Below are 16,657 nucleotides of genomic sequence, written 5' to 3' on the forward strand. Positions count from 1 at the left end.
TTTTTTCATCTTTCTTCATTTTTGTTTAATTTTATATTATTAAAAAAATAAACAATCACATTAACTATATAATAAAAAATTAGATTTTTTCTTATATGTTATATTTCAAATTTCTTAAAATGATTTTAAATTACAAAAATAAGGAAATCTTATATGTTATATTTTAAATTTTTTTAAACAAATTTAAATTACAAAAATGAGGAAACCTTATATGTTATATATTCTTATATGTTAGATTTTTTTATATGTTATATTTTAAATTTTTTAAAACGACTTTAAATTAAAAAATGTAAGTTTTCCTTAAGCATACGACTAAAAGCATATAAATGATATGTATCAATTCGATGGTTGATCTGAAAATCTTTCAAAATCATATGGAAGATAAATGTTAAAATAATTCAACTCTAGAAACAGTACTGTTCACTTTTTTAAGAATGTGTTCGGTGGAAAAAAGTAAAGTTTTTATGTCATAATTTGTTTAATGTCCAATCCAATCAACCCATGATATATTCATTATATTTAGATCAACAATTTTTAATAAAAATTGATCCGGTTCATCAGAAAAATATTATATAATAACAACAAAAAACATTGTATATATATAAATAAAATGATCAAATATATAAAAAAATTATCGATAATATATACAAATAAACTCACCTTGCGCAAAACGCATGTCTTATCCTAGTTTAAAATTATTAAAGATTGTATATATATAGGTCCAGGTACGTTATGGATATAAGTGACATCTTCTTAATGCGCAATTTTTGCATGTATAAAATAAGCATTGCCAAAAGTCCTCCTAATCACTCCTTAATCACATTTGCATTTGATTAACAAACTAAAGAACGATACATGTCTAATTTTCTAAGGAAGAAGTTGCATCTCTCAATCTCATTCTTGTGGAAAGCGAAACTCGCACCATCAAAATTTTAAAACTGAAAAGTTTTTGTATTACCACGACAAAACACTTCGTAAGAAACACCCAAAAATATGTAAGAATGTTTTACTGATTTAGAGTTGGACCTTATGAAATGTTGTGTATGTAATGTACCAAGTGAGAAGGGATCAAATTTAGTTTACGAACCAAATGATGCTTTCATTCCTTTCAATAAATTCTGAGATGGAGAGAAACTCTCTCATCATACCCGCCATATTAAAGAAAGAAATTGAAGCAATACATTCTTGACATCTTAAAATCGACTTATGCCCAATCATAATCTCAACCACTGTCTTAAAACGAACCTAAAAGCTCAACCGCAATGTCATCATTAAACCGACATAAACTACAGAGCAGCTGGTGTCATATTTAAGCCCCATAAATACACATGCAGCCCGTCGCAAGATTGGTTCATGCCCTGCCTTTGGAAGAATCCATAGTAGCTTGGGCTTCCAGCCCTCTAAAATATTATATTAATTTCGGCCGCTATTTTATTAAAGTATCTTTAGTTTAGTGGTATAAATGTTATTTTGAATCTCAACAAACCAAATTCGAGCCAAAGGTTGTTTAATATCGGCTTTTTTTTTATTAACTACCTTTTAGTCTTTAGTAAACCAGGACTGATACTGGATCATTTAAATTTTTGGGTATTAGGCTGTATAACCAAACAAAAACGCATAATTCACAGACTAACCAATTTTCCTAACAGTCCTATACACTATGTTACTTTTCCATATTAATATTGTTTTACCCCTTCTGTAAATCGTGGCTTGCCTCCCTTCACATCTTCCTTTTTTATTCTCTTGGTAACTTCGTCAAAGTTGAAAGGTCTCCAGCACCGAGTGAAGAAACACCATCACGTCCTTCTAATTCTCTCAGATTTTGACTTCTCCTTCATGATTTGTAATCACCTGAGATACTCCGCTTCAGAAATCATACGCTCCTAGCCGGCGATAAAGCTGCAGCGACGCCTATCAATACCTCGTGTCTATCCCACTTCCCACACTCGATTCTACTTGGATCTTTTCAACTACAGTAAGTTTTTTGTTTTTCCGCCCGATTATCTTCATCTGTTGTTATTTTCTTTTCCATTTTGGCTATACTCAGAACTAGGGTACTATAAATGTTAAATAAAACATCGTCGACGGTGAATGTCGGATCTGCTTTATGCGACTAAGTTCCACATTGTATACTCGGTTGTGGTTTTCTAGTTGTTCGTAGCCTTTCTTAAATTTTATTTGTGTTTTTATCTTATATGCATAGTAAAGATGTAGTAATATTGTTTCGATATGGAATAGCATATGCGTTACATACGAATTTCAGTGTCTGGAAATGACATGATCTCCGTTAGGTATATTCCATTTGACTTGAAATATAATAAAATATAGACGTTTATATTCCATTTGACTTGGAACAGAATAAATTCGAACGTTTGATATCACCTTCTTTAGCTTCTGAATTCATACTTGTATTTAATATTTACGTATTTTAATATTTGTATTAGGGTTTATATTTCCGTATAGGGTTTAGTGCTGATTGGAGAAGGGTTAGTTTCTGGAATATTGATTTCGTCATTGCAAGATTGGGTTGACATTGGATTAAGTGTCATATTTATGTGTAGGGTTTTGTGATTAGTTGATAGGGTTTCGTATATATTCCCATGTGTGGTTTAAGATCGTGAGCTATGCATATCGTTACGTCTTACATGGTTTCCATTCCACATTATTGTTATACTCTACAATTTATTTCATATTTACTTTGTTATATGGATCCTAACACCTTTATCTTTCACTTTTGTTTCTCAGGTTACAAATAGAAGATTTAAGCTGCCAAGTAGATTGTTGGAAACTGGATTTGAGCCACCTGGTGACTATATTATCTTTTATATGTAATGATGCAATGTGTATATAAGTGGAATATATCGTGTGTACGTAAAATGAAAAGACCATTCATGTGAAATGGAATATATGATCTTTACTATTTGTCATATTCTATTCTATTTGCAAAACAGAGAATAAAAATATGATTGTACAATGCATAAGCGTAAGTTATGTTTTGTTGTTGTATCATTGATATGAATCTTAGTTTATGCATATTGATCAAAACTAAGAATTTAAAATTCAATTTTTTCATTTCGTTAACCAGATCCACATAAGTGTAAACTTCATACAAATTTCGTTAACCACAACTACATTTGTTGTTCGGGTGTAGGGTTTATATTTGAGTTTAGGGATTAGTAAATAGAGTTTAAGGTTTATAATTCATATTTGGATTATGGTTTAGTGATTAGAGTTTAGGGTTTAGTATTAGAAGGTGAAGGTGTATGGTTGGGATCATCATTAATTTATTCCATGTAATCATAGACATTTCATAATTTCACTAAGATATACTATGTTATTTATTTTGTTCTATTATATTTGGGTTAGAGTTTATATTTGGGTTTAGGGTGTATATTTGGGTAAGAGTTTAGTGATTATAATTTATAGTTTAGTATTTTGAAAGTGAGAGAGTATGGTTGGGGTCAGCATTAACTTCTTCCATGCAATCATAGACATTTCATAATTTAATCAATATGTATTATGTTATTTATTTTGTTCTATTCTATTTGGGTTAGAATTTATATTTGGATTTATGATTTATATTTGGGTAAGGATTTAGTAATTATAATTTAGGGTTTAGTATTTAAGGGCTGAGGTGTGATTTGGACAAAGTTTGGTATCTAGGGTTTAGGGTTGGGATATGTTTAGTTTACGGATTGTAGGTGAAGTTATAATCCTATACTACTTCAGTTATATGGAATAGAACATTCGGTGTATATGTATGTGACTAATAAAGTTGTAACGTGGATAACTCCTTCTTTCTAATGAAATATTTTTAGACATATTTGACCATGTATTTCATAGACTACGTGGACACACAAAACACATTTTTACCGGATAATGGCATAGAGAAAGGGTATAACCGGATGAATTAGGATGTAAATGTTAGTTTCTTCATTATGTCAAAATCATTGTCACTTACCTAATTTGTCTTCTAAATATGGCTAGTTGGCAAATAAACCCTAAATTTTTCTCCTTTGTAAAAATGTGTTGGAGTAGGTGTATATACTTGTAGTTGTATACTCTCATATTTTGAAAACATTTTGTCTTGACATTAAAAAAGACCTCTTTAGACAACTCAACGCCTAGCAAATGTTTACAACCACGAGACTTAAGCAATCCAAAGGCACATGACTGTCTAAGATTCCTCTAAACACTAGCAACAACCAAACTTTCAAGCATTCAAGTCCTAACACAACAACTGTTAAGGCAACATTACGCCAAGACAACCTGGATAATTGTGATACTAAAATAGCTTGACAATTAGCTTAGTCTTAAAACATAGTATCTTTTTGATATGATCCTGATCCAACTAGAAAACAATACGACCATGGTCAAAAGTTCAGATGACGAATGAAGACAAACCAGAAAACAAAACAAGCATGGACAAGTTCGGGTGGTCAAAGGTTCAGAAAAATGAAATCAATGTTCAAGATGATATGAACCTAGAAGACACAAGGGCATCAGAACGTGGAAATGAGCTTGAACAAGAGGAGCGGCTTGAACCAGAGGATGAGCTTGTATCTGAGGATGCTCTTATCCCATCAGTTGGTCCAGTGACTCGAGCAAGAGCTAAGAGGTTTAGCCAAGCAATAGGAAGAATGCTCAAAGAAATAGTGATACAAACTAATCCAGACGGCAAGTATGAAGGTAAAGCTTGTCAAACCACTTTGGTTTTGATTCAACCTTACTGATTGCAATAAATGGGTTTTCCTTATCAAGTTTTGTCATTATCAAGTTTTGTTCCACTGGGTTTTCTTGAAAAGGTTTCACTTCATCATAGCCCATTTGTTGAATCTAGAAGCCCAAGGCATGTCTTCTTCAATCATCAACCACGTCCAAAGGAAGAAAAGATTTAGATAAAATTTTATAAGGTTTCTTTGTTTAAGGGATGGATTATCAATTTTATAATTGGGGATAACAATTGTTCATTGTAACTGAGAAAAGTTATGATCTTAGATTTAAAAATTTACAAGATTGAGTTTCTTCACTTAATTAATCTGTCACTTTGTGTGCAAATTAGTTGTTGTCTGATTGAAATCAATTATTTCTTTGTAAACTTTTACATCTGAATGAATACCTTTGATTCATGAGCGATAATTTGATCTAAAGGTCATTACTTTGTTAATGTTTATGAATGATTATTTTGTTGATGTTTATGAGTTAGCCGTCTACAATGATTGAATTTTTCTTTTGTCAGTTTTGATCTGAAGTTTCTTTGATTTGAATGAGAGAATTCAGAGGCCATCCTTTTCTCTGGTTTACCTTTGTTAGTATGTTGGGATCGAGAGATTCTTGTTGTTCAACCCAAATTGGCAACTTTTTCTCGTAAAAAATTAAACTAGGATCAAAGTCGGTTCATTCTCATAAAAATCTAGTTTGAAAATTGTCTCTATCTTTTCTATTTTCATGATTTTCTTGTTATTATTATACGATTTCCTGCAAACTAGTGTTAGAGTCGTTTCAAAAATAAGGCGCAAATGGGCAAGTTGAATAGAAAGAAAATAGTCAAATCAAATGCAACTGAAATGAATAGTTTGAAATTTGACTAATAGTCTAATACTATTGTGTGTGTTCAAAAAAAAAAAAAAAGTCTAATACTATTGTGTATTTTACACGATTTACAAGAAAAGACAATGTAAATAGTTTGATGGACTTTTGTTGCTAAAGAGTAAACTCACAGTCTTCTGAAACTCTAATTGTTTTCATCTTCACCGTAGTTGAATGATAATAGAACAGATTTGAATGCTCTATATTTCCCAACATTGTTCAAATGCATGTTCTCTAATCTGTTTCCCACACTCACAAAAAAAAAACAGAGAGTTACTTACTTAATATTGACAGAAGACAACATGTGGAATCAGTGATATGAGTTTTGAAGTAATTTTCTACCTGAAGAAATTCCATATACCAACAAATGATTTCAATACTAGCAACAATGGTAACATCCCTTGTCTATGCAGGAAGGAGAAGTTTAAATTTAGAACCGTCTGAATCAACGCAAATGTCAGCATGACACTCAAAATCTGATACATGTTCTAAACATCGGTTACAATGAAACACGTTTTGATGTAGTGAATATAGTTATGGTCAATGCTGTACGTACTATTCTGGGGATCAAGACAATATTAAGACAATGTTTTGAGGATATAATATTTTACTTAAATTAAAATTATAGAAAATATGGTTTTGTAAATGTCAAAATGATTACATCAAATTATACTTAATATAAAAGTAAGATACATTTTATATTATTTTCATGAGGTTTAAAAACTGTTGTTTTGATACAATAATATATTTAAAATTGAATATTTATGTGATATCAAAGTTTCTTATTACTAATTTAAGTATATAAAATATAACTGTAAAGTTAAATTTATATGGTAAAATCATAAAATATAATTAGGTATGAAAGTACTAAAAAAAAAATCGATGCTGACAAAAAAAAATCGATAAAATATATATAAAATGTGCAAAAACAAAGAAGCAAAAAACAACAAAATCAGGACTATAGACGGCATCGTTCTGAGGAGATTTCACTTTGACGAAAAAAGTTCAACTTAAACAACTTTTCATCTTGTTGACCGAAGAAATTATATAACCAATGTGGGTGTGGGTGGCTTAGTTATGCGAACAGCTAACAAATCCCCTCCCCAAAACGAACAAAAATTGGAGGCAATATGAGACAAATAGATGACTCAAGAGAGAAGAAAAAAAATGGTTAGACTTGTTTCAAAAGAAGCCAATGACATCATTTCACTTTTACTGCATCTACTTCATAGACAAGCCACAAATTCTTAGGCACATCTTCCTTCTTCAGTTCTTCCTCTGAGTATCTGTTTATATCACAAGAGAAGCAAAAACAGGTTAGTTTATAGTAAATATTATGCTGAAAATGAATCATCTAAAGACATAATAATCAACTGACATACCCAAGAGATGGTGGAATTATGAGTCTTCTCTTATCACCAGCTCACATCCCTGAGAGAATTATAGAGATTCATCCATTTCTTTTTAACATTTATAAATTCAGTTGAAACAACCTTACTGGTTAAAACATCATACTATACCTTCAACACCCTTACTGAGACCTTTTATGACCTTTTTTCCACCTGCAAACAGAACATTGTGTGTTTAGGATGGTTGAAACAACAATGACAAATATCTAAAATATTTTTTACCTAAGCGAAATCTTAATGGAGCTTCTTCCAAGTTTGATTCAAACACTTTCCCAGTATAGAGTGTGCTGACCTGAAACAGCCAAACAGGACTTGAGACATCATCATCCATATTTTCATATGACTTGGATGTAAAAGGAATACTCACCCTTTTTCCTTGAACAGCTACTTTACCATCTAACTCGCCTTTTTCAATCTCTTCAATTGTCACCTCTTTGAAGAAATCTCTGATTCCGGTAGTTTATTAGTACTAGCTTCTTTCTCCAAGTTCCTATTCATTATGAAAAAAAAAAAAATCTTATCTGACAAATCTATTAAACAAAAGAGAGACAACTCTTTAGCAGAAGCTTGTCTCACTTTTCGATAGCTTGTTTCTTCCCCCCTGTAGTCTCCTCTCTTTAGCAGAAGCTTACCAGACATGACATCTCTGAATAGTTGGTACCATTCTGGCTTATTCCAACTTCGTGACTTGTTAGTTTGAGTTACCCACACCAGCAGCATGCATATCAAGGACACGAAGCACCATGCATCAACCTTTCACTCTTTTGCAGCCTTTCATTCTTCTTGGTAAGGATGAGGTCGAATCTGCATATTTTGACACTGCCATCCTTCGAAGACGAAGTATGGCAGTGTTACTACTTCGACATCAAGTCTTATGAGGCAGCCTTTGAAGAACCACCTAACGATAGCTACCAAGTGTTGTGGAGTCCTAGACTTGGTAGATTGTTGACGCTAAGTATTTTTTCCTCGGCTTGAATTCTAACTCACCCTCTTCTTTTTGTTTTGCAGTTATTCATCCCAATACTATCGCATATCCGGTAGAGTTATTTCTGAACGCTCTTAGGGTTGTTGCTCTTAGTCATCAGAATTGGTCAGGATTTAAATAATTATGTATATTTCAATTTATATATATACATATGTAAAGTAACAATAAAAGGTTTTTTTTACCTCTTTTATTGAACTTTTTTGATCATTTTCTTTTTTGTGGGTTTTTTGGTGAAAAAAACTATTTTACATTTATTTGAGAGACTTGCCCTAATTTTAATTTAGTTCAAAACTAATTTTCAGTTACACATATTTGTTTACATGAATTTTGATGAGACTTAAAGTGAATACATTGCAGGTGGGTTTTATGTTTGAAATTATAGTGAAGTATTGATAAAACTTTCCTTACAAAGTTTAATTCCATTTGAAAATTAATAAATAGCTTTTCGCCTATTCTTAGTTTCCAAAACTAACTTTTCTAAAAAAAATAATTAAAACATTTATTTTAAAGATAATAGTAACTTATAAGGCAACAAACTGCTCAAAAATCCTAACAAAAATAAAAAAATAATGGTAGATAATTCGCATTAGGGAAGTGATTCTAGATACTAATATCGTATAAAACCATTATAATAAAACAAATCGAGTATATGAAAATATTTTGTGGTTGTGGGGGTGGGTCAATCTATTTGGAAAAGGAAAATAAGATGTTTCGGATAGAGATACTTGACAAGTCGGCTCATCCTTGCTTTATATATAAGTACACTCTCAGTGCTTTCTTTGAAACCAAAAGATAAATTATCATCAAGCTACCAAGGTACGTTAAGACTTTCAGTGCATTAATTCTTGCGCACATCCAGTTGTTTTTGGCGTATGCATTAGTTTGATTCTGTTGAAACCGTGTTTCTAGGGTTTTGTTGTCAAGCATCTTCTAACTGATCCAGAAGGATTTAATATGGCTCATCCAAGGGACTTAAAGTTCTCTCCGATTGACCAGAATTTGGTGGGGTATTATCTACGCAACAGAGTGGATACAGGAAAAGATGGTTTCATCACAGATATCAAACTTTATGAAGACGAGCCGTGGCTTCTTCCGCACGTCAAGAATGATCAATTCAAAGAGAACATGTGGTTTTACTTTGTTCTAAGGACACGTAATTTGGGGAGCAGGCCCAAACGCACGGTTCCCGGTAGAGGAAGCAGTAACGGCGGAACTTGGACGACAAGTGGCGTAAAGAAGGCGATCACTGACCGTAACAACCCCAAGGTTGTGATCGGATACAAAACAGAACTCGCGTACCACAAGAAAGTCAAGGGAAAGCTTAAAGGAGACACCACTGGTTGGTGTATGACGGAGTATTGGCTTGCAAGTGAGAACGATGCTCAGTTCCAAGAAGTAGTCTTGTGTCATCTCCGTGACAATAACAAGATGGTCGTTGACCAGCCACCAGAGAGCAAAAACGGAGACAATGACATCGCCACAGAGCAGCCTCAACAAGGGAACAGCGATGACAACAACAATAGACTCCTTGACTTCACTCATCAACAGCGGCCACTGATTCCTCCTTTTGAAGGACAGGGATTGAGACTTCAAACCATTATGGGATATTCTGATAAGGCCACTCAAGAACAACAACATCCACCGATTTCTCCTCCTCCTCAACGTCAAGATTCCGGAAGCATAAACAACGCACTTGTAATCATGGAAGATGAGTGTGTTAGCCAAGATGAAATATTCAATCTAGCTGACCTGGAAGCCGGCATCACTCATCCACAACAACAACATCGTCAGATGATGGTGGATCCTTATGATGATATATCTTTCTCAAGATTGGCAATGCCGAACAACCTGATTTACCATCATGAAGACTCATGGCATCAAGATACCTCTCCATGGAACAACACCAATCCTCGTGGACTCATATTCAATTCTCATGGATGTGAGATCCAAGATCAAACTGTCACCAAGGGAGTCAATCAAGATTCATATTATTAGCCGACATTTTCTTCTGATGCAACACAAGAGCAAATAAAGTAGTCAAACATAGATAGGAAACATGTATAGTTCGTTTGGTTATGGTTATGGTTATTATCTCTGGATTTTTTAATGAGAATTTATCTCATCATTAAAAGTTTGTAAATGATCTTTGTGTTTGATTAAACCGATCCAAACTTTTATTGAAATCAAAAATTTCTGGAGCACTCACCAGCTAATGTAATACCACCGATAGGCGATAACGCCTATGAATACTAAAGAAACTCCACGCATGAGTTTAACATTGGAAAAACTACGTACAGTTCGTTTGGTCTAAAGTTCGTTTGGTTTAATTACGCTTAAGTCACTGCATAGTTCGGTTGCTATATTTGGATTTTAAGTGAGACTTTATCTTTATGTGCTTGATTCTAAAGAAAGCAAGGCCTAAAGAGCGGAAAGATAAAGCTACGAGGCTGATTAATTTATTTGGTTAAATTGTTGAGTTTAATTTCTGATTAACTTTTAAGAAAACTGTTTCTTAAAAAAAAATTATATTCTTTGTCTTTTCAGAATTTCATAGTTTTTGGAAAATTAAGTTGGCTGATATGCAATTTAAAAAATCTATTGAATAACTGTTTGTTCATATATTGTTATTGCATATTCATTGTCTTTTCGATAATTTTTTTTAAAAAAATCTGATATTGAATTGATAGTTATAGTTTATTTCATATTCGTTTAAAAATGCCAAAAGGCTTTCGCTGAGATACTTACTCGTTTTCATAAAACCAACGATACGAAAACTGGAATCCAGATAAGAGAATATGGATCGATGAACCAAAACCAAAAGATAGGATCCAACCTAAACGTGGCCATGAAAGTAGGGAAATCCAGGAAGAATCAATATTGTTACTTTCCGTAAGGGGTGGATAGACACAAGGATAAGAAGGGGAAACAAGAAAGCAAAACGGAGAAGAGGCAAACCCGAATCCCTGAGAAAACTAACGTATTTAGACTTTAATTTTTTTGAAATCAGGCTCAAAATTTCCGTAGGAAAGTGCTAAGAAATAAAGACGCCTTGGTAATTTTAGAGAACTTAGAATCTAGGTATATAGTCTAGCGAACTAAGTGTTAGACGATTTTCCCAATCTCGTTCTATTGTTCTTTAGCTGTTCAGGCAGATCTTGTAAACCGATTTAATCTCTCGCACAACCGAGAAAGGATCTCCATGCATTCAAGCATACCGAGATCGCTTCTCAAAGAAAGGAAAAACTAGAGACAAGAACGTCTTAATATTGACTCGTTCCTAGCAGTTTTCTTAAAAATACTATTCCAAGTCGCTGACATGAAACAACCAAAAATCACTATCCCAACATCGTCTTTAAATCGTCCCATATTATCAATCATCCCAATCCTCAAAAGAAAAAACTTACACAACCCTTCAAAATATCGTTTCATCCATTTTCATTAGTAAAAAAGGAGGGAGTATGTACGTATACTATACTCGTATACTCCAATACTTCAAAAACCAAAAATGCCTCGGCATAAAAAAACGCTTTCGACATAGCAAACTCTCGCAGCAGTAGGCAGAATAATACTTAATCAATGCGATGCCCCCATCAAAATCGTCATAAAAGGCAAACGACAATCTACAATTCGTCTAAATGGAAGCGACGTATCTAAATCGTCTCAAAACATAGTCTCGAGAACTCTACAGCATCTCTTATCTTAATCATGCGCTTAGAAAACATGTAACAACATCGGCTAATAACACGATGATTAGCCAAAGTCTTGAAGACCTTTTTGACTTAATAAACGAGTTTCGTAAGAGAGTCAAAAATTATACGAGGAATCTTCGAAAATCAAAGCATTGCTCCCAGTTTCCGTTGAAGCAAGTGAGTCACAGAAAAGCATCATTTGCGAGAAAGAAAAATCGAGAACACATGTAGCAGCGAGCACAACAAAGGGAACGCTTTCTCCCCGCTCGTTTACTAGATCTACCGCTGGTTGACTGATTTGTTCTGCTCAAGAAACGAAAATGTTGTGAGAATTCCTCTCAAAAACCTACGAAAAAGTTCCACGACTAGATCGTACCAAAATAAACTTCACTAACACTCCATGAGTAACTCCAAGCAACTTTCACCAAAGATCAAAATCAAAGTGGAAACATTCCTCCATAAAACCGGTCACCCATTACTTTCGTATAACTAAAACATTTTATACAAAACAGTCTATGGGAAAACAAGATCAGTATCATGCAAAACGACTTCGTAATATAGAAGCGCGAATGAGTCCTCGCTCGCAAACATCACGAGAAATCTGCGAGAAACACTCTCCACTTACTTCTATGAGAAGCCCTTCTTGTAAAACTTACACGCTTCGTATAGTCAGATCGTCATACGAAGCATCTTTCAAAAAACCCTAAACCCCCCCCCCCCTCCCTATTAGAGATAAGCTCTCAGACATCTAACACACGGATAATTGTGCGCTATAAAAGAAATCTAAAATTTCGGTCAGCACTTTCAAACGACTTCAAAATTGTCTTTGGAAATATGCTCGGTCCTGATCGATGCAAGTCACATAAGCCGAGGACTTTTCGCAGACTACAATATTGAGACGAAATTAGGTCGAAACCGCAATGGGTGATTTAAGCGAAAACAGTCATTACAAACCCTAAACTGATAGTAAGCCTAGGTCTTGCACCTAAACCCATCACACTGGTCTTATACATCTCAAGGCATAGTATCAACCGACTGATACGAGATTCCAAAATATGTCCTTTTTGCTTTTATTTGTACATTTATAAGACTCTGCAAACTAAAAGCCTTCGAGTGTTCTCATCTTGCACAAGAACAAGTATAACGATCCACTGAGAGTTAGAAATGAGGTGACAACTCACACTCTCTCTCATCTCCGCGTATAGCTACTCTGTACGTTTAAAAAAGGAGATAATCCACAACTTCATAATTCCAAAACAAACAGCCTACAAGGCTAGTCTCGAGGCCGACAAATATCCAATAAAAATGCCATCGGCAACAACATTCTCGAAATTTGAAGATTTATGATCCGAAAACATAAATATTATCATTATTATTATTATATTATTTAAATAATAATTTATTATATATATAGAGAACAAGGGTATAATAGTCTTTTGCTACTTAATGAAGATGGTATATTTAAAAATGTCCATTTAGTGTTGGTAAAGATGAAAAGTGATACCATGAAAGTGGTAAACATGAAATTTCTCCAAGAAAGATCTTCTATCTTTTTATTAGGAAAGAGATATTTGGTTTTTAATATTCTAAGAAAATTAATTTAACCAAAAAATATTTTTAAAAATATGAAGCAAAAGTTTATAAAATTGGAATTTATGTAAAAGAAAATTTCGTTTCTAATCAATTTACTTGTTCAAAAATCTATAAAATTATTGTATTTTAAATATTAAAGAGATGCCATGTTCATATAAAATATCTTTTTGATAACAATGTGATTATAAATGAGTTAATAAAAATAGAAAATAGAAGATACTACTAGATATTGCCTTTTTATAAGAAATTCCTTTTTATAACAATGTGGTTAGAAGAAGAATTTATTAATAAAAAGAAATTATAAAATCTTATTAATGATAATTATAATAATAAACTTACTTCATTAAGGATATCAATGTAATAAACAACTGTAAGAGTTAACATAATTGCGACACATAAGAAAATTTAGTTAAAAAATATTTTTAGCATATGAAGCAAAAGTTTATAATGTAATTTATATAAAATAAAATTTCGTTTCTAACCAAATTACAAATTAAAAAATCTACAAATTATTGAATTTTAAATATTAAAGATATTACCTTTTATATAAAATTCCTTTTTGATAACAATGTGGTTACAAAAATATTAATAACAATAAAAATAGAAAATAATAATAGATATTGCATTTTTATATGAAATTCCTTTACTTATAACAATGTGGTTAGAAGAAGACTTTTTTGATGAAACGAAATTCTAAAATAAATAATGGTAATTATAAATATAAACTTAATTCATTAAGAGTATCAATGTAATAAACCACTGTGAGCGTGAACGTGAGTGCACCACATAAGAAAGTGACTTCTCAAACAATAAACTTAATTGATTAAGGGTATCAATATAATAAACCATCGTGAATGTTAACGTAAGGGCGCCACATAAGAAAGTGACTTCTCAAATAATATTATAGAGATATAACATATATTTTATAAAAAAATTGATTATATTTAGAAAAAAAATGAAAACCTATTATTCAACAATTAGACAATTTAAATAGAAATTTTATATATTTACAGATTTAAAGTACCTATAAAGATGATACCAATTATTTTTTTTCATATATTTAAATAATTATGTATATTTCAATTTCAATATATATATATATATATATATGTAAAGTGACAATAAAAGATTTTTTTTACCTCTTTTATTGAACTTCTTTTGATCATTTTCTTCTTTGTGGGTTCTTTTGGTAAAAAAAATTATTTTACATTGATTTGAGAGAATTGACCTAATTTTAATTTAGTTCACAACTAATTTTCAGTTACACATATTTGTTTACATGAATTTTGATGAGACTTAAAGTGAATACATTGCAGGTGGGTTTTATGTTTGAAATTATAGTGAAGTATTGATAAAACTTTCCTTACAAAGTTTAATTCCATTTGAAAATTAATAAATAGCTTTTCGCCTATTCTTAGTTTCCAAAACTAACTTTTCTAAAAAAAATAATTAAAACCTTTATTTTAAAGATAATAGTAACTTATAAGGCAACAAACTGCTCAAAAATCCTAACAAAAATAAAAAAATAATGGTAGCTAATTCGCATTAGGGAAGTGATTCTAGATACTAATATCGTATAAAACCATTATAATAAAACAAATCGAGTATATGAAAATATTTTGTGGTTGTGGGGGTGGGTCAATCTATTTGGAAAAGGAAAATAAGATGTTTCGGATAGAGATACTTGACAAGTCGGCTCATCCTTGCTTTATATATAAGTACACTCTCAGTGCTTTCTTTGAAACCAAAAGATAAATTATCATCAAGCTACCAAGGTACATTAAGACTTTCAGTGCATTAATTCTTGCGCACATCCAGTTGTTTTTGGCGTATGCATTAGTTTGATTCTGTTGAAACCGTGTTTCTAGGGTTTTGTTGTCAAGCATCTTCTAACTGATCCAGAAGGATTTAATATGGCTCATCCAAGGGACTTAAAGTTCTCTCCGATTGACCAGAATTTGGTGGGGTATTATCTACGCAACAGAGTGGATACAGGAAAAGATGGTTTCATCACAGATATCAAACTTTATGAAGACGAGCCGTGGCTTCTTCCGCACGTCAAGAATGATCAATTCAAAGAGAACATGTGGTTTTACTTTGTTCTAAGGACACGTAATTTGGGGAGCAGGCCCAAACGCACGGTTCCCGGTAGAGGAAGCAGTAACGGCGGAACTTGGACGACAAGTGGCGTAAAGAAGGCGATCACTGACCGTAACAACCCCAAGGTTGTGATCGGATACAAAACAGAACTCGCGTACCACAAGAAAGTCAAGGGAAAGCTTAAAGGAGACACCACTGGTTGGTGTATGACGGAGTATTGGCTTGCAAGTGAGAACGATGCTCAGTTCCAAGAAGTAGTCTTGTGTCATCTCCGTGACAATAACAAGATGGTCGTTGACGAGAGCAAAAACGGAGACAATGACATCGCCACAGAGCAGCCTCAACAAGGGAACAGCGATGACAACAACAATAGACTCCTTGACTTCACTCATCAACAGCGGCCACTGATTCCTCCTTTTGAAGGACAGGGATTGAGACTTCAAACCATTATGGGATATTCTGATAAGGCCACTCAAGAACAACAACATCCACCGATTTCTCCTCCTCCTCAACGTCAAGATTCCGGAAGCATAAACAACGCACTTGTAATCATGGAAGATGAGTGTGTTAGCCAAGATGAAATATTCAATCTAGCTGACCTGGAAGCCGGCATCACTCATCCACAACAACAACATCGTCAGATGATGGTGGATCCTTATGATGATATATCTTTCTCAAGATTGGCAATGCCGAACAACCTGATTTACCATCATGAAGACTCATGGCATCAAGATACCTCTCCATGGAACAACACCAATCCTCGTGGACTCATATTCAATTCTCATGGATATGAGATCCAAGATCAAACTGTCACCAAGGGACACAATCAAGATTCATATTATTAGCCGACATTTTCTTCTGATGCAACACAAGAGCAAATAAAGTAGTCAAACATAGGAAACATGTATAGTTCGTTTGGTTATGGTTATGGTTATTATCTCTAGATTTTTTAATGAGATTTATCTCATCATTAAAAGTTTGTAAGTGATCTTTGTGTTTGATTAAACCGATCCAAACACCCTTTTATTGAAATAAAATTTTTTAAAGATTTTCCCATCACTAAATCTATTTTCTTTTAAGATTTTGCCTTAGGTCTCATCTAACATAAGTACGCTACTGGTCAAATGCAACTGAAATGAATAGTTTGAAATTTGACTAATAGTCTAATACTATTGTGTATTTTACACGATTTACAAGAAAAGACAATGTAAATAGTTTGATGGACTTTTGTTGCTAAAGAGTAAACTCACAGTCTTCTGAGCTGAAACTCTAATTGTTTTCATCTTCACCGT

The 16,657-nt window shown here is 32.9% G+C and overlaps 2 protein-coding genes across 2 annotated transcripts; both read left to right on the forward strand.

Annotated features, from left to right (window-relative positions):
- Nucleotides 1–6,900: 6,900 nt before the first annotated feature.
- Nucleotides 6,901–10,005, forward strand: LOC125597751 (NAC domain-containing protein 6-like). The gene has a single exon (XM_048772288.1). It carries the CDS (start codon nt 8,938–8,940, stop codon nt 9,976–9,978), a length of 1,041 nt encoding a protein of 346 aa, XP_048628245.1. The 5' UTR covers nt 6,901–8,937; the 3' UTR covers nt 9,979–10,005.
- A 5,048-nt stretch (nt 10,006–15,053) lies between these two features.
- Nucleotides 15,054–16,237, forward strand: LOC125597759 (NAC domain-containing protein 6-like). Its single transcript, XM_048772294.1, has one exon. It carries the CDS (start codon nt 15,179–15,181, stop codon nt 16,208–16,210), a length of 1,032 nt encoding a protein of 343 aa, XP_048628251.1. The 5' UTR covers nt 15,054–15,178; the 3' UTR covers nt 16,211–16,237.
- The last annotated feature ends 420 nt before the right edge of the window (nt 16,238–16,657 follow it).

This window comes from Brassica napus, unplaced genomic scaffold, assembly GCF_020379485.1.
Source record: "Brassica napus cultivar Da-Ae unplaced genomic scaffold, Da-Ae ScsIHWf_1538;HRSCAF=2138, whole genome shotgun sequence".
NCBI classification, from domain to species: Eukaryota; Viridiplantae; Streptophyta; class Magnoliopsida; order Brassicales; family Brassicaceae; genus Brassica; species Brassica napus.

Coding starts and splice junctions, on each gene's coding strand:
- LOC125597751 (XM_048772288.1), top strand. CDS start 8,938: ATGGCTCATCCAAGGGACTTAAAGTTCTCTCCGATTGACCAGAATTTG.
- LOC125597759 (XM_048772294.1), top strand. CDS start 15,179: ATGGCTCATCCAAGGGACTTAAAGTTCTCTCCGATTGACCAGAATTTG.